Genomic DNA, 26,392 nt, shown 5'->3' with positions numbered 1-26,392 from the left:
ATTATTCTTTTGTTTGATGACAGCTGAAGAGTTTACAAGTTCAGCTTTGTGAACAACACATTGACACATGTTGTGGCATTAATGCACATATTTACACAGTAACACATGAAAGTTACCGCAGGAAATACGGTAATAATCTGTGTCTTGCTACCTGTTGGGTCAGAATTGTTTCATTTATTTTGAGAGGAGTGTATTTCGAGGTGCTGTGTACTTGTGGGAAGCGCCTTAATAGTCCACAGCCACAAGCGATCCTTGCCGTCTTTAGTCTTTGAAATGATGCCAAGTGCTGTGTTTTTGTGCTTTCTTAGAGAACGATATCTCAGTTGCACACTCAAACCGAACCACTTCAGACCTTGACACGCATATGTCAGTTACGATCACCTTGCAGATGTTGTCAGCTTGGGATGAGAGTCCCCTTGTGCCCTAAGATGGCTGAATCACAGCCATTTTGTTTCCTTTCTCCCGTCGTGTGGACTAGCAGAATCGCAGCCTTTCTTACAGGCTACAAGAGGCAGCTGGTGGAAGCCGTATCTAAATTCATCTGTTTACTTCAGACAGTTAAACAACAAGCTTCCGTAAGGTTGTCATGTCAGAATGAGCTGTGTTTTTCACAAAATGGGCACTAGCTCCTGGCACAGCATCAAGACCCCTTTCCTTTCGCGATGTGGGCTCTGTACCCACCGAATTTTTTTTCCTTTCAAAATCAGTGCTCCCTAAGAGTATTCACTTGACTTTTGCAGGGGTCTTTATACATTTACATTTTTATTTGCTTCCCCCAAAGATATATCTGTTTTCCAGAACACTGAATGTGTAAATTGCGGAATTAATTGAAGTATATTTGTGTAATACTACTAGAACTACCAGTACTACTACTATTACTAGTAGTACTTCTTACTACTTCTACTTATAAATAAGAAGTACTAATAACAATCATTAATGATAATGATATCAATACCAATATGTTATACAGACATTTGCGCAGTGTTTTCAAGTTGTGAAAGCAAAGAATCATTTTGATGAAGATGTGGATTTGGATCTGCATTTCTAACGTGTCCATGTGTCCAACAGGTGTATGGCCACCTTCTCTCCTGTGGCCCACTCCCCTGTGGGTACCCTGCTGTCCTTGGGGCTGAGGTAGTAGATTGAATAGTTGTGGGGCTGGGCGTGCTCCCTCTGAGATAACTATGCAATCTACTGTCTTTCCTAAGGTGACAGCCAAGTCGCCTGCTGCCGGGCCGAGACCCGAACGAACAGCATCCAGGGACTCCACCAAGACCTCAGCACTATTTGAGTCATGACCTGTAATCGTAAAAAGTACCGCGGCACAGAAGTCGTTGAATCATTGTACTGTATGGCTGTGGTTCAAGGTCCGCTCGTCTGAGATGCGCTGGACTGCGTGGCTCTCGGTGGTGAGAGAAGACTGATTTAATGCCTTGTCGAGGTGAGGTAGTAGGTTGTATAGTTTGATGGGGGGGGTCCCCTCCCTATTCTGGTGATAACTATACAGTCTATTGCCTTCCCCGAGGGGTGCACAAGGCACAGGTCTTCAACTCAGGACACAGCATAGGAATATAAAGTAAAGGTAACGGTAACGGTAAAGTGAGTGGGATTTAGCACACTTTTATCCAAAGTGATAAAAAAACTTGTTGTTTAGGTTTGGGATTCACGGCTGATATTAAGTGAATAGAATTGTCTATGCTGACTGCGCTTTGAATTACTTGTCAAATTCAGTGATCAGTTTCCTGGTCTTTAACCTGAATGTTATACACCATGTCATGCATACTGTATGTCGTAGCACATTTGAAATGCAATGAAATGTTTCTGTGACAGATCATTTGTTATGATATAATGGTGTTATGATTAATGCTGTGGTGATATACTGGCTGTTTTGCCATGTAACACTACCTATGATGGTAACATGATACTGTTATGTTACCTTCATTACAGAGTTTGGTTTTGTATTGTTTGTTTGTGTATTCAGTTTACCAAGCTGTGAAACACTTTAGAAATGTGATGTAATCTGTTATACACAGTGTTATACACAGTGTCACACAGTTATACACGGAATACACAGTGGATGACAAATAGTTAGATAGATAGACAAGCATGTTTCTTCTGTTTCCATCATTGCAATAGTTTGAAATCTGTAATTCTGAGAGGTGTTTCATGAGGGTTAGTTATAGTTAATAAAATATTTCACTTTTTACCAAACGCTTTTTTGTCTTTAATTTGTTACGTCATCATGTTAAGGGTTTTAATAAAGTAATGGAGAAAGGAAAGATAAATCAAAACAAGGAAATCTCAGATCATATAAACATGACAAATATCCAGTGAGTGTTAATCTGTGTTACTGTGTAACAAACAAGCGTGCATGTCATCTCATCATGATGACAAAACGCAGAAGGAATGATTATTTGCATCTACAAACAAGATTTCTGATATAAACACAATGTTTTCATGAGACTCTATTGTTTGCCATTTGTAATACAAGTGTAGTAAAATGATGCAGTATACTGTATGCTCTCTCTCTCTCACACACACACACACACACACACACACACACAAATACTAAAAGACACACACACTTTTACTGTACACAAGAAAAAAAACTATTATCTTTGTGTGGAGCACCCCCATGAGGAAAGGACTCACATTGCTTTTTATTATAGCAAGTCCCCGTAAGCTCAGAGTCCAGATTCAGTGGTACAGAGGGGGCACCACCTTTTCCCCCTCAACCTCTTTTGAAATTAGAAGGATTCCTCCATTGAGCCTAATTTACAGTACTACTGTATGTGATTAACCAAGGACAGCAAGAGAGAGCGGATGGCCACAGCATATTTCCAGATGTATTTGTTTGTCTGGAATGTTATTTACTAAGACACACTCGGGCCCCAAAGGCTGAAGTTGGATGCAATTCACACTTTTACAGTATTATTTGATCTATCATAACATGTTGTTGCCCTCACTCTACTGTAATTGCATAACTTAACTCAACTTATAATTGTTGTATGGAAATCACAAGCAGCTCTTTCCCGTCTGTTCAAATAAGTCTTTCAAAGCGCGGATCTGTCCTGTAAACAAACCTCACAGTCTGGAAGCCTGTGCTGACGCCGACACAGGGCTGCTCCCGGTCTCATGACTGCCTGGGAGGCCGCCCTGCCAGACGTCCGAGTTCCTCCGCCTCTGCCTTTTATGGCGGCACAGAAAGCACTGTCTCCAGATTTCGACGTAGGCCTCGCGGATCTTGCGGATGCGCAGCGCGTACACCACGGGATTCACGGCGGAGTTGGCGTGCGACAGGAGGATGCCGGCGTAGAAGGTGCCCTGGGAGACCACCCCGTCGCTGTCGCTGTCGTTGGGCCCTCCCCCTCGGGAGAAGAGCAGCACACAGTTCATGACGTGCAGCGGCATCCAGCACACGGCGAAGAGCGCGAGCACGAGCGCCAGCGAGCTGACCAGCCTCCGCTCGCGCTCGTAGAAGGCCCTGGAGCCGCCCTGTGGCTCGGCGGACGGGGACGCAGGCACCCTCCGCAGACGCACGCGCAGGTTGTGGAACACCAGGGCGTAAAGCACAGTCATGGCCAGCAGGGGCAGCAGGATGCAGCCAAAGTAGTTAAAGTAGACCATGTAGGGCAGGGAGATCACGGCCAGGAAAGTGCACTCGATGACGGTGGAGTTGGCAGAGGATGGCGCGCCGCCAGGGCTTCCGTTGTGCCAGCCAAAGAGCGGGGGGAAGCCGAGAAAACAGGAGAAGAGCCAGCACAGAGCCACCGCTGCCCAGGAGCGACGCTGAGTGGCCATTTGTTTGTATCTGTGACCAGAGGAAGAGGAGAGGGGCGGAGGAGGAAGAGGGTGGTTGGTGGTTACATTTGAAACTGATTTTCCATTGCGGTTGCACATTTTCAAAATGTGGGAAAGTGGTCTCTTACAAGCCATGGGGGACGTTTGAGGCCATTTTGAGAGAGTCTGCTAGGAAGTATTTTACTGGTGTCAACAAAGCCTAATGTATGTGACACTGCAACTTTATGCTTTCCTGCCACAGAAATTACTGCTCAGACTGTGGGAAAGTTAAACATACCAGTGAGAAACAGATGGTATGGAATGTTCATACAATACTCTGATACTATAGAACCTTACAGTACATTACAAATCCTGATATAGACATGAAACACAGGTACAGTATATTTACTGTTTCACATCTCAAATATATCAGGAAATGTATATAATTAAATGAATCACATATCACAGTAACATCCTATATGTTTTGGAGTTGGATGATACTCCTCTGTAGTTACCAGTTTTAGGCTTTTTAGGAGGATTGGTAATAGGAATAAACATTCAGAATTTGGACAATTTCTAGTAAATTTTTGCAATCAGTGTTAACAGAATTAGTCTCTTCAGTCAAAATCTCTCTTTAGCGGAGTTTAGAGGCAGTACACACGTGATCAGCTATGCTCTTCATTGTCTGACCTTGTTGTGTCCCGTCTAGACACTCACCTGAGGGGGATCCTGACGCGCAGGTAACGGTCCACGGCGATGGCCAGCAGCGACAGCACGGAGGCCTGGGTGAGCACCAGCACCACGCAGCTGACCGCCAGGCACACATGGAAGGACGTGCACACCCAGCCGTCCACCAGCACGGCCAGAGGCACCGCCACGGCCCCCACCAGGAAGTCGGCCACGGCCAGCGACACCACGAAGCAGAAAGTGGGCTGCCTCAGGGACCGCCTCATCTGGACGGCCCACACCACCATCACGTTCCCCAGGCAACAAGCCACGGCGATCGCAATCTCCAGCGAGATGTACACCATCCAGGCCATGGGAAAGACCGAGAGGCAGAGAGTCACAGAGGCAGAGGCAGCAAAAGGGGGATGAGTCGAGAGGAAAGAAAGAGAGAGAAAAGGACCAAGAGGATAGGGTAAGACAGATAAAGCCATGGGTGCGGGGGCGGTGATGTTGAGTTCTCTCCTATTTCCTGATGGGAGAGGTTTTTTAACTAAGGGTCAGTGGTGGTCGGTGGTGTTCACAGTGTGTGTGGGAAGTACTAGTTTTTGGTGTCGTGCATACCTCTCCACACCCCAAAACACACACACACACACACACACACACACACACACACGCACACACACACACACACAGAAACACACCGATACACACACACATACCCATACACTATACGTAAACAAACACTCAGGCCACAAAGCACGTACACATGCATACCCCACATGGAGCAAAGCACCGAAACAGACTAAGAGAATCACACTCCCCAAAACCCATATGAGCGCACACACACACACACACACACACACACACATACACACACACACACAAAAACACACTTGCACCCCGAGGGTCACCTAATACCATAATTCTCTGGGAGGTTAGTGCTTCTTCCAGTGAACTCTGTTACAACAAATAGCACACTCACATGCACGCGCACACACACACACACACAAACACAGGCACACACATACCCTTCACATCTGTACTGCATCGTTCCTCCTCAATGCATGTGTGGGGGCGATTGGCTGTAGACATGGGAGGTACTAATGATTTGTGCTCATTGTGTCAGCATTGTTATTTTTTTCCCAGAGGAAACCTTTAAGGATGTCTGTAAGTACCAGATGTGGACATGTTGACCACAGAGCTCAAGCCGCACTCCTCCACACAGGCCTCCCTCACACTAGCAACATTTCAGCAGGGAGTCTCTGGTGCCACCGTGTGGCGGTTTAACATTGTGCTATGAGTAAGGAGAAGCTGCGTGAAATACTGTAGAAGGAGTGAACTATTGGGAGATTGGTTTAGTAGAATATTGATTACTTTCTCATAGCAGATTGCTGGAAGATTGAAAAAGGAATAGGGCCCCAGCACTAGGAAGAGGAGTAGAACATTGCAGAAAGTATAGGAAGTAAAATTTGAAAAATATAGTCAATAGACAATGAGATTTGTCAAGGGGCCTATTTCTTGCTACGCCCTTGGATTCTGACAATAGAAGTGCCTGGGCAACAGGCATGTTTTATATTAAAGCTTAACAAAGCAACAAGGATTCATCACGTCACTCAGTGACTTGCCAATTGATGTTTACAGATTTCCCTCAAGTTAGGCCACATCCCTAACCTTAAATTAGACAAAGATCTAATGATACCTGTTTGGTGAGATCGGTAATATAGTCTGACTGTGGTACTATGCATAGCATCACGTTAAACAAATGAAAATATATAAGTTTAATTGAGTGAACACACCCAACCCGCCCACACACACACCCACACAAACACAAAACTGAAATAAATGTATGCAGACAGAAGGCGGTACACGTAGACAAACGTTGCTCTAGGCGCCCATCTTTTGACTGAACATTTTTTATCTGTCCATCTCTTGGAAGCCCCTGCACCTCCATTAACCCTGCATTCGTCCATGCAGCTACAACACATGTGTTTCGCGGCTGTGAATCATTAACAGTTCTGTTGCAGTGGCGGTTTTCCAGAGTACACTTGTTTTGCATATTGTCATGCATGTGTGGAAAGTTGGGGGTGTGGAGGGTGGATTATTGGATAGGGGATTGAGAGAATTCTGATCGGACTAATAGTGATAATGCGGAGCGGAGGACGAAAATGGTTGAAGAAAACAGGTCTGTCACTGAACCTTTTATGTGGCTTATCAGATCTGCCCTGGAGGGTGGCTGGGGGTAAACGTGTTATCGGCAAGACAAAGAGAATGGAAAGTGAGGGGTAAACATGCAACATGCTGGAAAGCAGAATAATGCAAAGTTTGTCTATGTCTGTCAGTAGCTGCTGAAGCCGAGATGTGGGCTGTTTTACAAAACCATACTGTTTTTCCCGTGAGCTGTGTGAGTTAGGTAGTCCTGTCCAGTGTCATGTCAGCCATAGCACAAAGAAGTTTAAAAATGCCCCCAAAGTCTGGATCAACAGGTTTTTTTTACTTGATTTCAGGACAAGATGATGAATACACAAAGTACAAATAGGCATATTTACAAAAAATAAAAAAGTCAAAACTACTTATAACGTAGTTACGTACAATATTTGTCAATCCTCAGATTTATAAATTGTAGAGTCAATGGACCAATGATTTTCCACCAATTTCATAAATTAATGTGGGCCATTCATTAAAATTACCTCCTTTATCATTAAGAAATGTGTCATCAAACTCCAACACACCTCCTTCAGAGTAATCATCTTAAATTACTAAGATGCATCTTAAGAAATAAACAGTCAGCTTCCTTTGCCATTTTCTTTACAAATACTCAGTATTTATGTACATCACTGAACATCTAGGCTTGGATAGATGACTTTAACTAATTGACTGAGCGTCTCGCTGAAGGCCTTTGAGGGTGTCCCCAGTGAACTGATAGGTGAGTTTGCGCTTCACCTTGTGGATCTCACCCGTGCGGGAGTAGTTGCGCAAGGCCCGCGCCATTTTCTGGTAGGTCATGGTCTTGCGGTTGCCCTTGCGGCGGCCCCACATCTGGGCGAGCCTCTCCTTGTTCTGGGAGGAGAACTGGAAGGTGCCGCTCGCCGACTGCACCCACCAGATGCAGCTGCGCATTTCGGGAGTCTCCAGCATCTCGTACAGGAACTGGAACAGACGCTCCTTCCTCTTGCCTAACAGAGTGCAATTAGATTGCGTCAGATAAATAGGGGGGAAAAAAGTGCAATAAAAACACCAAAAGTCGACTGCGACACTGGTGATGGTACAGTACATTTAGGGTTACACTTATTTGTGAAATGTGAGGAAAGCACAGGGTATTCAAGCTGTGGTATGTTGCTGAGACAGGTTTACAGTTACAGTTACAGATATGATATGCAGGGCTTAAGATTCATTTACATTGTGGTCAGGATGGCGGTTATGTAAACCCTGTCTGTATTATGGTTTTGAGTACATTCAACCGTATAAACTCGAATCACATAGTGCACATGATCCTCTGGTATCTTGAAGTAAACACAGACTGCAGCTATTGGTTTATGATGGCTCTTGTACGGTTTTCAGCTGTAATTCTACGTTTAACGTTTAACGTAGTAACTAATTGGTGGTGGTTGAAGTGACGTTTCTTCTTCATTGTAAAGTTCTTTGGGTATGTAGATAACGTGCTAGATAAATACATATACACATACATGTTGTTGTTGTTGTTGTTGTAGTGTTCCTAGTAGAGTGATGGATGTTCCATACCTGATAGGGAAGCCAAGGGCAGAGGCTCACTGTCTTTGTGTCCCATCGTATCAGAGGGGGGTGATGGGGGGCACTCATGATAGCCAGAGTTGCTGGACTGAGAGTCGGAGTCACTGTATGTTGCGATTGCAAACTGGCCATGCACCTACAACAGATAATAACACACATAGTCAGGCTTTCAGAATGCACATAATCAGGGTGAGAGATAGCTGAATCAAAGGTGGGTCCTTTCAAACTAGTGAGATGCTGAGATGATAGGCCTACTGATCTAACTAATGGTTCTCACACATACATGTGTGTGTGTGTGTGTGTGTGTGTGTGTGTTTGAATTGATCCTGGTAAGGTAGGAGGAAAGGTTTTGATTTGTTAGCTCGTACAAAATGGGGAAATAGTCACAGATAGCCAGGTGATCAAACTAATTCACAGATCACCAAATGTGTTAGCACTCACCCATTCGTTTGTTCTAGGGTGAGGGTACCAGGCTTGTTGTGGAGCATGTGGCTTATAGCAGTCCTCCTCTGTAGTATGAGGGACACTATAATGCCATTCATAGTGTCCTTGCTGTGAAGCCCAGCCCTCTAAACAAAAACACTCTTGATCAGCTTTGTTTTGCATACTGTAAACATCATGCTGTTAAGCACACAAAATGATGAAGAAAAGTTAAAGTTTAACTCTATATTGGACGCAGTCCACACCATAGTCAAGTGTCTGTTTTATGCATGTGTATAAAGGGCTCACACATACCGTACATAAGCTCATGAAGTTTCAGATCTTTCTGTTTCAGCTAAACTCTCTGTTTCTGACTTTATTTCTTACCAATAGTTTCACTCCAAAAATAACTTAATTTAGCTTAAGATTAGTTTAAGACCACGCCATTTAAGACTACCATTTAAGTAGTAACATTTACCACTATTGCGGACAGATTACCAGAACTTCTGTTCTTACCTTGGATGCAGTTGTGTGCCTCCTCACTGCTGTTCTGCACACATGCACCAGATGAGACCTCCATTGAGTGCTCCTTCAGGTACTCTTCAATCACATCCAGGTCCACCTCCACTGTCTTAGGAGAGGAGGCAATGTCTCGAGGCCCATAGTCATGGATGTAGCAGCTCTGAGTAAAGGCAGAGTTGGTATTGCTTATTATTTGATATGTGCTGCACCATTGTGGTCAGTTATTTAAATTGCTTGAAGAAACTACCAGCTTATTTGATGATTTTAAACCAGCATTCCTAGTAGTATTTATTCCATTAATAGAGTAACATTCATTTAAGTGCACTTGATAAGTATTGACAAAAGTACAAAAGAAAGAAGTATAATTATATCTGTAACACTCAATATGAGCATTAAAAATGGTCACTTACAGTTTCTAGTGTCGCCAACATTTTTGAAAAGCCTGTCAAAAGCAAGAAACATACATAGATTGTCAGCATCGTGAAGTAAAATCACAAGTCTACCTGACCTACTTTTCTGAATTAAATGGAATGCTGTCTAACAGTCCTATCTTGAATCTCAATCCATTTTGACGAAGAGTGAAAATGATCCAGTCACACAAATATGACAGTAACAACTTGTACATTAAAGATGGAGAAGGTCACAGAACTCAGACACCAATGGTAACAAAAGTACCTAAACATCGCTGCTTCTGTCAATGAAAGTTAGAAGCCTGCTTGTGATTACCTTTTCCTCTCTGTGACTGCGTAGTGGCGCCTCTGTACGGGGAAGTAGAACTTAGATGCCTAAAATCCTTTTGTCAGACACATGTGAGAGAGTGCGAGAACAAGAGGGTGGAGCTCCAGTTTACCTGAACTGGACAACTGTTACTCTCCATTTCCCTTATATACTGTACACCTGGACCATTTCTCTCTCTCCTCCTTCTCTTATCCCTCCCTCCCACCTACCCCCCCCCCTCTCCCTCTCTCTCTCTCGCTCTCTCTTTCTCTCTCTCTCTCATCCTGTCTCTCCCACCACACCCCTGGATTCCCCAGTAGCTATTGCCAACCTGTTATCATCTTTATGCAAACTTTTCTCACAATCAAGCCTTCAGATGGATTTAACGGTGGGACCCGATGCGTTTGCCGCACCCATTGCCCTCTCCCTCATATTTTCCTGGAGGGGTTTTGTGTTGATTCTTCCTTTCTTTCTTTCACTCTCTCTCTTTCTCGCTCTCTCTCTCTTTCTCTGTTTCTTCATTTCTATCACTATATCTCTTGTGCTGTATGTGTGAGAGAGACAATTGTTATTTTTGCTTGATGTGGTTAGTGTAAAGTTGTGTTAGGTGATAATAATAGATGATACATCAACTAACTAAAGGATAACAGAGCCTGTAACAGACTATTGATGTAAAGGAAATAACTTCTCATAATATACAAAACAAAATAAATATGTGATGCACGCACAGATAAACTCACACACACAAATACACAGAAAGATGCACATGTGGTCAACATCAAATACACACAAACATGCATGCTCATACTTGATTAAGATTAGAAGTTCTTTGCTTTGAGTTGTGGGGTCATGTCTGTGAGGACCTTGTAAAGCATTACAAAGATCATTATAAAGGTCTGTTTGAATGGTTAGTGAGAATACAACCTTTTATAAACCTTTTATAGTAGAGTGAAACAGGGCTGTAGTACTCGAGTCCGGACTCGGACTCGAGTCCGGACTCGAGTCCGTTTTTTTATGGTCTCGGACTTGTCTCGGACTCGCTGGTATCTGACTTGGACTTGTCTCGGTCTCGGCCACTGGTCTTGCCAAATATGGTTCTTGGTCTTGACCGAGTCCAGGCATCTTTCTTATGTTATAATATTCAAGGGAAGTAGGAGTACACTCTGTAATACTGGTCATTCTTGTCTTTGTCTGGAGTGAAGCTATTGTAATTTAGTTGCTCCAATGCTCAGTACTAGTACCTAGCAGTGGTAATAGTAGTGGATTGGTGTTTGTATCAGTTGTAACTAAGGTATCAGCTTATATCATTCTGTTTTCTTTAAATTAGATTATGTGATATTAAGGGGAATGGTTATACTTACAAATCCTGGGTGGGTATTTAGATCAGCAAAATTAATAATAACCCAAAATTATTGTCTTTATACTGTCATGCATGCAAGTTGTTTTTTTCTGTCCTGGACTCGGTCTTGACTCGGACTCGAGTCTTTTGGACTCGGTCTGTCTTGGACTTGAACCTCTTTGGACTCGGTCTTGACTTGGTCTCGACCGGTCCTGGTCTTGGACTTGTCTTGGACTCGACAAAGGTGGTCTTGACTACAGCCCTGGAGTGAAATATGATATGGTTGGCATGGTATGGTCACCAAAACCAAATGCAATATTCTTGCCTGGTACAGTACAGTAATGCCAGTCAAGTCAGACGAGACTTGGGCCTCTCTTTGGTCTCTCACAAAGTTTCTGACACAGGTTCCTCCCATCAGGTAGCTGATGTCTCTTGCTGTCCGGACATGACAGGCTTTGGTCTGTGGAGAGAGATGAAATGATTATTCAAATGAAGAAGTTCACAACTCTCATGGGATATTTTACTACCTATAAATGTTCAATTTGCAGCCCCTTTTGCTGAACTCTTGGGACAATGTTACTTCTGTGGTTGCCATGTCAACTGCATTGCAACTGTTGAGATGTGTTGAAAAAATAAGTAGTTAGGACCAAAGATTCTTTGGTTAGGACAGAACTGTGCCAGCCAGGTCTAATGTGTAAGACAACATTTAAGGAGCTTGATATTTGGTAAATGGAGAGTGCTGATAACATGATATTTAAATCACACATTTGTGTTGGCAGAGGAATCACCTAATCGTCCTGAGAGATCATTTGTCCATTCTCCTTGCCTCTCATCTCTGCCTTATTTTCTCACTTATTTGCCTCTGGTTCATTCTCTGGCCCTGTCTCTGGTGGGGACTCTTTTCCCACCTGCTTATCAGGCTCACTGATGTTGTCTACAGTATTGAGCCTCTTTTTTTTGCAGACTCTGTCCAGTTAAACCAACGTGCAACCTCCTCTTCAACTCCTCCACCAGCTGTCCTCTTTTTGCTCTAGGGAGAACCTCCAGGACGGCATGATTTGCATGCTTTTGGCTGGTACTTCTGTCTGTCCAATCTTGGATGAGACATGTCTAGCTGTGAGGGGAGCCTCTTTGCTAGTATTGACCATATTGCCCATACAGTCCAAGACAATAGCTGGACTAGCCTCTCTGCTGACCACGGACATTAGCCATCTCCTCAGACACAACCACAACTGCTGGATGAATAGCCGTTTTTTATTCTTCTGCACCTCAGAGATGGCCACCTGTTTGTTCTTCAAACCTGTTAGCTCCGTTGTTTCCCTGACGACCATCCTCCTCACATACCTAGCCTCGTTCTTTTTGCTTGGATTTCCTCTCTACTTCTCCCCCCCCCCCCCCCCCCGTCTCTTTCTTCCTTCTGTCCCACTACCTTTTCCTTCATTTGTTACATTTTTTATCTTAGTATCTCACCTACTGTACTGCCAGCATGATTCCAGAAGTTGTGTTTTCAGTAAAGGTGTGTAGGATTGCACTCTTGTATGCAGCAGTAGCCTATTCCTGAGGCAAAACAGTTCAGCTTTTAAAAAAAAAAAAAATACGTAATGGTTAGCAAAGATTTCTGAAGGATAGTTACGAAAGCCACAACAGCATGACGTGGGTTATAAAACTGGTTTAGGGGTCTTGATCAAAGGCACTGTGTGGGTCTTGTGGTTTATTACTGTGGTTGTTTATTCACATCTTGACAAACATAACAGTGTGGGTTGTCCATACAGTATTGCATAGTTACCATACTGTACATGCACATCCAGTACACTTGCTCAAAATGCTTACGTGCACACACACACACACACACACACACACACACACACACACACACACGCACACATGCACACACATTGTTCAGTGAACAGCCTCCATAGGTGTTGGGTTTAGAGCAAAATTTTAATACAAATTTAAATATGGTACAGCAGAAACAGGGTAGCATTCACATGTTCCAGCCTGTGTGGCGCTTCTCACTTCGGTTTATAATAGGGCAGTGTGCTGATGTATCAGAGGAGATATGACCAATAGAGTACTGCATCGCTGAGCATGAGATCTTGTGAGATAATGGAGGCATGACCTTGGCTTTTGCTATTGTGCTTATTGTATGCAGACTTTAGTTCATCCATTCTCGCTGTTTTGACATCTTTTTTTTTGTTAGAATTTCACTTCACTTTTTTTCTAACAAAAGACAATGAAGTGATCTGTTTGGTGAAAGGAATGCAAAAAGTACCAAACTACCCGGGTGTCACACCAATTGTTTATGTAAAACCAGGGGCACAGCAGTTATACTGTAGCAGTGATAACTGCAACTGTTATGGAGATGTTAACAGTATTAATAGCTGATTTAAAAAAAAAAAAAAATCAGCATTGATAACAATCATCATTTCAAACAAACAAACAGCCACAACCCTGTTGCAACCTTGGCATAATTTTCCTGACAGCATTATAACTCTATATATCATCAACAAGGTTAGCGAAGAAGGTAATTTATTCCTTCCAAAGGTTTCAGTCACGAAAGGTATAGTCTCAGCCACAAATCACTGTGTGCAGACTGTGCACTGAGTCAGGAGTCAGAATTTAATTTACAATTTCCCAAAGATTGTTAATAGGATGTTAATGATATACTGTAGGCTTTTGTAATTAGGTTATACTTTATGTTATAATTGTAATCTGTTATTATTATTATTGCAACAACAGTAACAATAATAATGATCATAGTAATAATGAAATAATAACAGTAATAATAATAATAATAATATCCTCTTAACTACTACTACCGCCATCATCAGCATCGTCATCGTCATCATCATCATCATCATCATCATCTTTTCAGGAAGTAAATGATCCATTAGATCCTCTATGGAGGGAAAACACTTGTGGAAAATGGAGGGAAAATCTCTTTACTCAACAACACGATGGCATGGTACTTATCTCCAGACCAAAAACAAGGGTTGGTCAGAGCAGGAGTGTGTGTGAGGAGGTTATTCCATCAAACATGAGTGGCAGCTGGGACAATATGTTTGAGTAGCCATTTGTGCTACTGAAACTGATAATGGCTGCCATCTGGAATATGGTGGTTTTATGAACCCTCGTCATCCCACTCACCTCTCCAAGGCTCTTAGCCACCTTCTCTTATCTGCGTGTCGGTAACAGCTGTTTGTTTCGCAAACACCACTGGACAGTCTGAAATCCCTTTGCACTACTCTCCCATGGGACAATGTATGGATGATGGAATATTCACCGGGGTTGCGGTGGGAATAACTGACATTGACTGCCTCCAGGTCTACCAGACTTCCATGATTTTCCCACACTATTAGAAGGCAGGTGATGCTATTGTGCATCTTTGAGATCAACATATTATATTGCAGTAAAAAATGCCCACAAAATATGCTACAGCATAACGTAACATAACATCTTTTGCTCTGGTTACTCTGGGTTGTACAGCACGCCAGCGCATGGAAACAGAGACACAGAGTGGAAATGCCAAGGGGAAGTCTCAAAAAGTTTCCTAAATATTCTATGAATTTCCTCTATCTATGTACACGTCACGCAACACAGCAGAGTTTGTTTTCGTTGTCCTCTGTGGTCGGCACGTGTATAGCATCACACATGACCTCGGGCATACATGCGGAATGTTTATCTCGCTTAACTTAGCTCATTACTAGAATAGGACAGGAACTTTCGTAGGTACTTTCATGAGCTTTCTAACTTTTCTCCTAGTTGCATATATTGACCGAGTACTGATGTGCTGTTAATCTTTGTCCCTGAAGATTTTATACTGATGGCTGATTGTTATAGTAGGTCATATACTGTACATGTCTAAAAGGTTTTCTTTTATCCCCCTCACGCTATCTTTAGCACATAATCTGATTAATATATAGTTTAAGAGGTTGAGCATAACATGACAGAATGACAGATATTTAATATTTGTAAATAATCACTATTTGTGACTGGTGCCTGGTAGTAACATTATTCTCTGATAGGCAATTAATCACAGATAGGTGTAAACATCACCTTGTTCAAATACACATACGTATCTTCGCCCCAAAGATATAAAAGAAAGCTGTAAAACAGGGGATAGGCACTCAGATTGACCTCCTATGATTTAAACACAGACTTTCTTGTTAAATGTAGCAAATAAAATATAATTTCATGCTGCTCGTGTTACAGCCTTCAAAAAGGACATCAGTGCTATCAAGAATTTTTCAGGATTTACAGACAGAGGCCGTCTAAAATAGACCTGACAAACTAGTTTGGGAAACCCCAGAGTATTTAGTATGACAGAATTCCTGGCAGTTGGATTGCATGCACCTGCCTCAGGTAATAAAAGGAGGGATTTCAGAACAGGTTAATGTTCTCATAGATGATCGGTAGAAGACTGTTCATTAGTAGTTCATCTACAGTATGCATTGCATGGATGCAATGTGCATGGGGAGTGCATGGATACAGTGATCAATATGATAGACCCTAGACATGAATGATCAAATAATGTTTACCCCATACACAAGTTTCATAATGACTGTCATTCACTTACACATTCAGACACACTCTCTCTCTCACACACACACACTCAAACAAACAAACAAACACCCACACACCCACACACTACAGTTCCAAGTAGCTATAGTTTACACAAATCCATTCACACTGACTTGAAACCATGGCCAACATGTAACCTAAGATATCCCTCAGCATGCGTGGGTGTAAGTAGAAAAATAAACAGTGCTGAACATACCTTACATACTTAAGAACAGCAAGAGTCCCTTTGTCATTTACTTTCCCCTTTCATTGATGGTCTTTATCAGGTTCAAGTCTGCAAATGTCACTGAATGGTCCACTACTACTCCAGCTTCTTACATGAAAATGTTGTACTTGTATGTTAGCATAATATTTTCTGAGATCAGATTGCAGACACACTCACATTGTACATGTTTATATTAGAAAGGACAATATAATGTCTACATCTTTTACTGTAATAGCAAATTCTGATTTTGTTCCTCAGTTAACTCTTTTGATAATTATGACCGCCGCTAGCGTAGCTAGCGAAGCGGTCATATAGTTGTTGTCAAAGTTTTTTTTTTTTTTTTTTTTTCTTTTTTCCCGTCATTTTTCGTCAACGATTCCCGGGACACCGTAACACCGGAGCGCATGAAACTTGGTGGGCATGTAGCCCCAGTAGAGTTCTATGGAAAATTTTCGTTTCGTCCCCGGGGGTCACTCCACCCCCGCGCTGCCCCCGCCCGAAGCCCAAAAATGACAGTTTTTCCTACATAACTACCTGAACCGTGGCACCGAGGATGACAAAATGTTTATGGTATGTTGTTCTCTAGAGCTTGCATCAACTTAGCTTATAACCAGTCATTTGTGATTTGCCCCCCCATCGTAAAAATTGAAAATGCAATGTAATATTGCTTTAATTGCCCATATCTTCAGATGAGATGTTATGAACTGCACCAAATTTCATGTGTATGATTAACCTGACACCCTCTGGGAGTAAGCCAAGTTTTGTGGAATTTCATCCATGGGGGGCTATAAAATAAATGGATTTATGTGTACATTCAGGACTGTATACCCATCGGCCAGTAGATGGTGGTATTATCTGGAGTCTAAAGCCCCCCCTGGGGATTTCAAAAACTGTTCCAAACATCTCAATCTCTGCTAGTTTTTGTCCTAGAAACATATAAGTGACACCATTAGAAACCTTTAATCAACTAGTTTCCAAATATGTTTTAAAAGAGAATGGTTGCTCTGGGTGCAACAAACATGCAGGAACACACACACACACACACACACACACACACACACACATACCTACACACACACGCACCACTACATACACACATGTACATAAAACATTATACAAACACATGCACAAACACGCCCACACGCATGCACACATACACCCTTACACACACACACACACACACACCTACACACACACACACACACACATGCACACACACATCTTTGAGTACATTTTGTGAGACCACCGGAGCTGAGAAGTGAGTGTGTGTGTGATGTACTATAGTGTGTGGGTGCGTTTCTGTGTGCCCATCTGTGTGTTTGCATGTGTGTATATGTGTGTATGTGCATGTTCTGTGTGTGTTCTCTTTCTTTCTCTCTCTCTCTCTCTCTCTCTGTGTCTGTGTTATCTGTGTGTATTCTGTGTGTGTTCTCTCTTTCTCTCTCTCTCTATGGGTGTGCCTGTGTGTGTGTGTTTGTGTGTGTGTGTGTGTGTGTGTGTGTGTGTGTGTGTGTGTGTGCGAGTGTGTGTGTGTGCCTGTGTATGTGTGTTTGTGTGTGTGTGTGTGTGTGTGTGTGCACACGCGCGCATGTGAGTGTGTGTGTGTGTGTGTGTTATCTGATATTGGAGTGACAGTGACGGCAGAGAACACAGTGAACATATACTCAGAGACACATTAAACACACACACAAGCAGACACACACTCACACTAGACAGAGAAGCACTCATACACAAAAGCAAGCGCACACATGCACACACTCATTTACATACATAAAAGTTGCAGTAGGGATGGAGTAGGCGATGGAAACACAAGCGTGATTGATATTTGCGGAGAGAATGTGCAGGACTGAGCGGCGGTCATATTGTGTATCGCTTTGCGGTACATCTAGTTTCATGCATTATTGGTATCCCATATGACAAAGGCTTCAGTGGCTTTGGAAAGGGAAACAACTAAACGATGAGTCATTGGCCTGGCTCTTTAACACACATAAGAATACAGGAACTCTTCCATTGTACAAACATTTGACTCAGTAGTTGATTTTGTGATGTTTTGCAAACATTAAGCTCTCACTGAATCACACTGAATTTAGGTTTAAGTATGCATTACTTAATGTTACATAATTCAGGAATGATAAAGAGTCTAACAATAGAGTCTAACAGTATAAACAGTTTAAACAGGGTTTACTTTGTTTGTCTTTGTTCTGACATAAATGGCATAATAGTTTGTGGTATGGCCATGGTATGACCACACATATACTTGTCTGATCTGCGGTTCTAACGAGCTGATAACGCCCTGCACTTCCAAGAATTACTGCAGCCAGTGTCATGTCCAGGTGTGTGAGTTTACAGTTTGAAAGGAAAGCCTAACTGAAGGGAGTCGTAAGCAAATCAGGTAACAAGGAGTGGACAGGGGGCTTTCCCATTTCAACCACAGCACAATGCCTCGTACAGTCTGTCTTGAATGTGCAGATCAACATGTAAACCAAAGCCATTCTGATGGACTAATATTTGCACTCACCACCTTTGTAATGGTGGTGAAATTCTAACCACAAAAACCCATGACACCACTGCCTATCATACGGGAAGCTTTTACAGTTAAACTATTTGACAGTAAGTCACTGAAGTTATTATGACTATTAGTTTGATCATAAACTGAGATTAGTTTGTTGTGAAAAACATGGTGGATGCTTATATTTGTTTACCATAAACTAGTACAATGACAGCAAAGTTTGTCTTTGATGTCTGATAGGGGAAAAACACATTAAAACACAATAAATTAACACATTTAAATGAAACAATTTAAATATTTAATAACTTGCACATTATATGTATAAATCACTAAAATATTCACATTTTCCATCAGACAAAGCATCTCAATTTTACTCAAGTCCATCACTTTTTGAAGAGTTCAGTTGCAGTGCAGCCATTATTATAGTAATTGAAGATAATGATGCAAGGCCAGCAAATGATGCATACACAGATGCATAGCACCACTTGTACCTTTTCACCAGCTAATAAGGCTATTATCCACATTCAGATCACAGGTTATGGCTACAATGACCTCTAAAGTGCATCACATTCCCAACCACGGCTCCAAATGCAACTGCAGCCAAATGCATTGTAGGCTCCCAAACCCTCCAGTTTCTAAACCTCAGCATTTGGGTGAGGATACCACCAGTAGACTGCCTCATGTTATTACACAGGCCCGAGCTGACCTGTTCATGAGCATGCTGGTGGTTATTTGAGCAATAGTTTCAGGACAACCATATAACCGGTTCCATGTGTTCCTATTGGATGATTAAAAATAGCAATATTATGATACACAACAGCAACAAGTTTGGGATTTTTCTTCATTTTGCTTGAGCAATATATGGGGCAACTTGTTGCAGGGCAACCACATAACCGGTTCCATGTGTTCCAATTGGATGATTAAAGTGCTCAAGAAACTTCTTATTTGGAGTTCGTGAGAGCAATGACACATTACTCATTTTGCACTAGATCATCTTCCTGAATCTCAGTGTTCTGATCACGACAACTCTGGGCAACTCGGTCAGAGGCTGCATTCATTGTTTTGCACTTTTATGATTTCACCTATAAAGTATTTTGATACAAAATACAAAGCAAAAAAAAAAAAAGACATCATACTAGTCTGTATTTGAAATACTTATTTTGCATGTATCAGAAATACTGCCTTTCCCTAACTGTTGGTTTGGTGGTATCGATTTTTCTGTTTGTGTTTCTACCAATATTTCTACCAGCTCATGCAAATGTAGCAGGCTAAAAGCGGCCCTGAGCCTAGTCACTGTGTTAGCAGTAGGCCTAGGATAGCCTATGTACTTCCGCTCATTTACATTTCTCTTCATACTCTGTCTGGTATAGCTTGATTCAGCTTTGTTTACTCCGGCAAGTGCATCTCCGCCCAATCAGCGAACAGAGCCTGTTCCCCAGAGCGATTACATTTAAGTTTCAAGCCTATTCTTATCGTTGTGTCTCTCGTGGTTATCATACGTCATTACTAAACGTTAGTGATTGAACTCCAATGAATTCAAACTTCATACAAGCGTCCACAAACCAAGAAAGAAACATTTTGCCAATGGAGCTAGGCCAGACTCTTTGCGAAGAAGAGAGTCTGGTCTCCAGGCTAGGCCTAGGATATATCGACTTCAAACCTGCTGTCACTCTGGAAAGCATGCTCAGCTCAGCCAGGTTCGCTTGTGCAGTCAAGATGTAATGTGAACGAAAAAACGTATCACCCTTATCCAGTAGCCCACCTGTTAGAATGTGCCAGAATAAAGGAAGTCACATCTACTCATTTTTTTTAAAAATAAATTTAAACATTTTTAAAAACCCTAAGCCCCCTGCTACTTTGTCCCACCCAAGTTTGAAAGGCCTCTGACACCCTTGGTGAGAGACCATAAAAGGCCCGCGTTATCCTAATACATAAGTATTTTGAAGTTAGTTTTGAAGTGAAGACTATCAGTTTGCCATACTATTGCAAGTGTTGCTGCTTTTCTACAGATCTGCCAAACCTTCATGTCCACATGTCCGTTACGCAAAATACTTTGGAGCAGATGCAACTCAGGGGCCAACTGTAGTGATTTAGTTTAGCTTTCGCTACTGTTGCACCATACAGTATTCATACTGCCCTCTAGTGTTCCACCCAAACAGTGCCTTTGGAGTTAATGAAATAGAGTAGGTGTTCAAATGAGAGAGAGTTGATGAACTACAGCAACATAGCAACAGTCTATCTAAAGGTAAAGTACATTCTATGCTTATTATTGGGCAGTGTTTCAGTTTGACATGCACAGATCAGAGGTACGTTGCCTTGGCAAAGCCTGAGGTCTGCACTCTTTGAGTGCCCTTCTAGTTATTGTTTTTATAGGTTGTTATCCACTTAAGTTTGTTTCTGAAACACCAAGATCCATTAAATCTGAGCTGAATTGGTGGAACTATGCTTTAGGTATTTCTCTGGATGGATGGACATAGAGTGGGATCCATGCAGTATTTTGTGGGATGTAACTGTCTTGAAACCAGAATGGCCTTAGTTAATTTTTGATTTCCAGTGCACAAAAACAATGAACTATGGGAATTGTGTCGAGTGGGAATAGCACTCCAATAAAAATGTCCCACTGGATAACACCCTTTGGACAATAACTGATCAATAAACCTCTCTGGACAAACACAGCCTTGTTTTTTATCTGGGCTTGTGTAAAACCAGCACAGCAGTGTAAATCATTTGTTTTGCCTAGCACAGGAGATAACATAGAGATATAGGCTTCCACTATCGAGTCGATACCAAGCAGATTTGCAACTGAAGGCACACACTCATGTTTCGTGATGGGAATAATGGTTCCTGGCAAACATAACCTGCAGTGGAGGATCAAAGTAATTACTCAGGCTTCCATCTCATATTGATTTTGTTGAGTGTCTGGTTTGGAATATAGGGGTTGATTTAGTCATTAGCTGTGCTAATTGCACTGGGCATAACTTACGAGAAGAGCTGCTTATTTAGAATACTTTTCATCTGTTTAGTCTGTGGGTTTAATGTGAAATGTGTCATTGTTATTGCCTGAATGTTGCATAATTAAGCATAACAAACGAATGCCATATTAGAGGTGGCCCTAATTCATGTTGTGAATTTCCACACATTTTCCACATATTGAATGTCCATGTATTTACAGTAATATGTTACTCCCACTTGATTTTTCTAATTCATTCACTCAGACACTCACTACTAAACACACTCACACAACTCTCTTGTAATAGTTTCTTTGTGTCGTCATATAATGTTGTTCCCCAAACTGTCACTGGGAGGCGCTGCAACACATGTTTTAATCATTTAGAGAGGACCGTGTCAACTGACAATATCTTGAGAAAATAAACACCAGCTCATCATCGGATGAAATGTACAAAGAGAGTTTGCCACATATTAGACAATCCCAAATGTATATTTTCATTGTACTTTTTAAAATGAAAACAGTGGAATAAAACCAATGAAATTCAACCCAAAGATGAGCTCATCCTATCCAAAGTAATAGTGCCCTTAGGACTGTGACCTGTTCAAACTGGCAGTCATGGCAGGTCCTATTTTACTCATTCTTGTAAACAGGAAATCAGCTCACTGATGTTATTCCTCGATTAATTTGAAAGCCACTTGTCATCATTAGTTAATGATGTCTGTGCATGTTGATTCTTTGTGTTATTACACTATTACTTTTTGTCATTCACTTCTTCATTAACAGTGATTGTTAACTATTGCTATTCTCTGTGATAATTATGAAGTTTTATAATGGACTCAGTATCATTCCTAATAAATTCAAATGGAGATGGTCCCATTTGTTACCACTGCTATGAGCAGTATGACCCGAAAAATGGATCAACGAAACCTTTTGGCCAAGGGCCAGATTCAGTCATGTCTCCATGGAAATAAGATGTCTTTAGCGAGGCCTGTCACTGTAGCTACTATCCATGATGTATGTATGTACAGTATGTGTATGGAGACGCCATGCTGTGCTGCAGGTCTCTCCCTCTCTTCTGAGGTGCCACGGACGGCTGAGCCCAAATGAAGACGATAAAACACTATCAGCCAGCGTTAACATTCCACCTGAGCTGTAATCAAGACTCGAGCAGCATACCAGATGGAATCGCGTCGCGCACCCCTCTCACCGGGCTCTCCTGTCGTGCAGGGCCCGGGACAACTACAAAGGCATAGGGAGGATCCCCCGCAAGCAAAGGCAGCAGCATCGCATGCTATCACACACACACACACACACACACACACACACACACAAGTTCACACACACACACGCACACACACACACGCACAGGCACACACACACACACACACACTGTTGCATGTATCATACAAGTTACAGCAAAAGCCTTTGATGTAGCAATTCACCCATGGCAAAAAGTAATGTAGGTCGGTCTTTTTTTATTTCACCTTTTTTTTTATTATTATTTATCTTCTTAGATGTGTTCAACCTTCAACAACAGCAAAGGCCTCTGGTTGATCCCAGAGATACACACGCAACCCCTTTCTCTCCAAGTAATTAAAGGAATCTAATTTAAGGCAATCAACATTTTTTTTTAAATTTACTGCCATCTAATCCGCCTTTTTGCTTTTTATATAATTGGAATGCCTATGGCAGCACTTAAAATAGAATCAAGGGGAGCAGCTTTCCCTTTCAGAGTGTTCACCTGCAGGCACTAACTTGTGGATGTGTTAGTCGGCATATTTTGGTACCATTGACTGTATTTCATACTGTCAACTGTTTCTTGAGTGCACCGAGCAAAACAAGTGTAGCCAAATGCCTCAGCGATGCACGCTGTAGTCGGAGTGAAAGCACTAAGGGCCAGGGCTGGAAAGCTAGACAATAGTTTGCATCACTACTATGATGACTGTCAGGGTATCTCCGATATTATATGTTTACAGATAATACTGAGATTCTGGTGTAGTTTTCAGTGAGTTGATTTATGTTATTGAAAGAAATTAATCTCAAAATGATGAGATAAAACAACTTTACTGTTGCTGTTTTTGATTATTTTAATCAACTTCATGATGTATTATTGTGGTTTGGGTTAGTTCATGCAGTTTATTAATTCAGTCTCGTGTTTCTAAACCAGATATTCACTAGTAGATGCCAAAGATCTCACACATTCTACTGTTTGGTCTGTGTCTTTTTTCTTGACATTCCTTGTCTTTTCAGGGAGGCTATGGTCTTAACATCTGGACAGACATCTTTGTTGAACTGATCCGCGACAAGAAAAAGCAGCAAGCAGCTTCACTCATCAACCCGCCCCCCTCTTCCCCTCTCTGTACACATCCCCCCCCATCCCTCCGACCCCCGGCGCCCACCGGAAAGAAGAGACGAGGCCAAGCACGGATGAGTGGCGGCGGAGCCCATAGAAGCCCCTCAAACGGTTCACGTGAGAAAGCACTTTCGCGGCCATAGGCAGGTGGTCATTGCCACTAAATATCGCCAAGCTCACGACCAATTGTCCATTCCCATGGTGGTCGGTGAACAACAAGACCCTGGGTTCTCTCTACCCCCCCCCCCTTCTCTCTCTCTCTCTCTCTTTCTCTCTCTCTCTCTCTCTCTCTCTCTCTCTCTCTCTCTCGGGCTGCCTCTGAATAGACTTCCTTGCATGATGGAGCTCAAATAGCCTGTGGTGAATTCATTCAGGTGAGTGTCAGGTACCTACTTCCCTTTTGTGTCTTAAAAAGATTGGTTAGTGTTTGTGTGTGTGTGTGTGTGTGTGTGTTTGTGTGTGTGTGTGTGTATGTGTGTCTCTCTCTCTCTCCCTCTCTCTCTCTCTGTGTGTGTGTGAGTGTACGCGGGCGTGTTTGTGAGAATGTTTCTCCGTGTGTGTGTATGTGTGAGTTTGTGTGTAGCAAGTCTCTTTGATCTCGAGGGGGGGGCATGGGCTGGGGCATACTTTTTTTTAGACAGTCCTCACAGCCTCTCTCAAGCTGGGAAACAAAGCATCCCTTTTTGGCCAATCAGAGGCGACAGGTGCCTAAAGGTAGAGACTGTTTGCTGAGCTGTGTTTGGTGAGAGCACTCCAATTCAAACTTTTGTTGGGCCGCCGTATTGTCTAAATCCCCACTTTATGTCAGGCTTTTCTTTAGCCTCTCTCTATCGGCCCTCATTGCCTCTAACAGCAAATGAATCCAAGGCTGTCAGGCAATGGTGAGCCACTGCCCTGGGAAGAAAGGGAAGAAAAAGTGTGTGTGTGAGAGAGAGAAAGAGAGACAGAATATGTGTCTTGTTAAATTGTATTTATAGGCACACCTGAGGCTAGACAATTAAAAAGCTGCTTGCATGTGAATGGTGGGGTGGAGGCGGGGGAGAATGAAATGTGCAGGTTGCAGGTGTTTGAAAAGTAACTGGAGTGGTACCAAAGGTATGTTTTGCCAGCTCTGACACAGAGCACGCCAAATGAGTATGTGTTGGTATATCCTTGAATTACACAGTGCGCGCACACACACACACATCCAAATATGAAGGGCGTAAAAAGGATGAATGAGAAAACAGTGGAAAAGATTTTGGCGACAGAGATGGGAGAGAATGAATGAGGAGCACGAGCAGCGATGAAAGATAATGTGTGTTCTTGTTTGAGAACATAACAAAGGCTCCACACAGCATCGTGCCTGGTGAAGGAATTTTAATTAATCAATGGGCTGCTACACTTTTGTCCACTTGCAGGCGGGCTTGTGTGGCTGGAAACTGGTTCAGTGCTTGCATACTGTACACATTCTGACGAAAGAAACAAATGAGAGGCAAAATGCCTGTCTTCTGTCAGATAATGGATAGAGATGGTTTACAGTGTATTTTTATATATATATATATATATATATATATATATATATATATATATATATATATATATATATATATATTGCAATCAGAATATACTGTTAAAACAAGAGTTCTCCGTGGGTTGTCATGCTTTATTCCTTCAAACAAAAAGACATCATCTGGATTTTGAGTTGTTCTTAAATGAATGTGCTAATTGCATGAAAACAAATAGCTACATGGAAACACTTCATGGCCATTCTTGTGAGATCTGTTCTTAATCCCTCTCAACTCTTATGATTTGCATCCAGTCAAATTCACCACCCCCCTATGTTGTTGTAGCCCCATATTTGATCAGTTACTTTTTCCACAGAAAGTTGTAGCCAGTATTAGACTTTTGAACACAATGTTTATAGCTGCATTATGTGGACTGGAATTCGAGTTATTTGCAGATACAGATTGATGGAATAATGTGACAAATGTTTCTGTTTTGGGGGGGAACGGACTAATATCATATTTGAGCACTGCATCCTGTTGAAAATCTCAAGTAAAAGCTGACAGGAAATGAAAGGAGACATGGTGGCAACTAATGACAACAGACAAAAATGACAACAGACCGAAACACTCATTGCGTTCAGTGTGTTCTAGTGTGTCAGCGGAGGCAATGGACCAGGCCTTTCATCTGAAACTGAATAAGTTTATTTTTCCCTGATGGTGCTTATGGCCACATTATGAAAGCACAGATCCTTACTAGTCATTATCTCATCAGTGCTGGGAGAACGGCCTTGTGAGAGCTTGCATATATTTTACCACGGCGCCGCTGGAATCTACATGGTTGTTTGATCTGCAAGAGATTTAAGACTAACAGAATCAAATCAAAGACTGTTTGCACACCCCAGAAGACAACCCAAGAATTTAGCATATTTGTGTTACATTCATTTATTTATTGATACATTATCCTCTGGTTTTAGGTCATGAATAGGGTAGCATTACGGCTCTAGCCTACATCTACTGCACAAGAGAGTATTTGCACATAGGTGCACCCTTGTGGTAGATGAAGTCTGGGCAAACAGACATCCACATGTATTTAAATCAGTTGCCACTACACCCCCTCCC

At 42.2% G+C, this 26,392-nt stretch overlaps 2 protein-coding genes across 2 annotated transcripts; both read right to left on the bottom strand.

Annotated features, from left to right (window-relative positions):
- Positions 1-1,809: 1,809 nt before the first annotated feature.
- LOC134086911 (adenosine receptor A1-like) lies at positions 1,810-4,872 on the bottom strand. Its single transcript, XM_062540101.1, has 2 exons — positions 4,498-4,872; positions 1,810-3,811 (listed from the first exon to the last, which is right to left on the bottom strand). Exons 1-2 carry the CDS (start codon positions 4,818-4,820, stop codon positions 3,085-3,087), a joined length of 1,050 nt encoding a protein of 349 aa, XP_062396085.1. The 5' UTR covers positions 4,821-4,872; the 3' UTR covers positions 1,810-3,084.
- Positions 4,873-6,922: 2,050 nt separating this feature from the next.
- LOC134086910 (transcription factor PU.1) lies at positions 6,923-10,046 on the bottom strand. The gene is made up of 6 exons (XM_062540100.1): positions 9,862-10,046; positions 9,546-9,577; positions 9,130-9,295; positions 8,635-8,762; positions 8,185-8,329; positions 6,923-7,619 (listed from the first exon to the last, which is right to left on the bottom strand). The coding sequence occupies exons 2-6, from the start codon at positions 9,564-9,566 to the stop codon at positions 7,309-7,311; spliced, it is 771 nt and encodes a 256-aa protein (XP_062396084.1). The 5' UTR covers positions 9,567-9,577; positions 9,862-10,046; the 3' UTR covers positions 6,923-7,308.
- Positions 10,047-26,392: the final 16,346 nt, after the last annotated feature.

The sequence above is a fragment of the Sardina pilchardus genome, chromosome 7, assembly GCF_963854185.1.
Source record: "Sardina pilchardus chromosome 7, fSarPil1.1, whole genome shotgun sequence".
Lineage (NCBI taxonomy): Eukaryota > Metazoa > Chordata > Actinopteri > Clupeiformes > Clupeidae > Sardina > Sardina pilchardus.
Note: the sequence above shows the minus strand (reverse complement) of the source record. Positions and strands in the feature narration are given on the sequence as shown.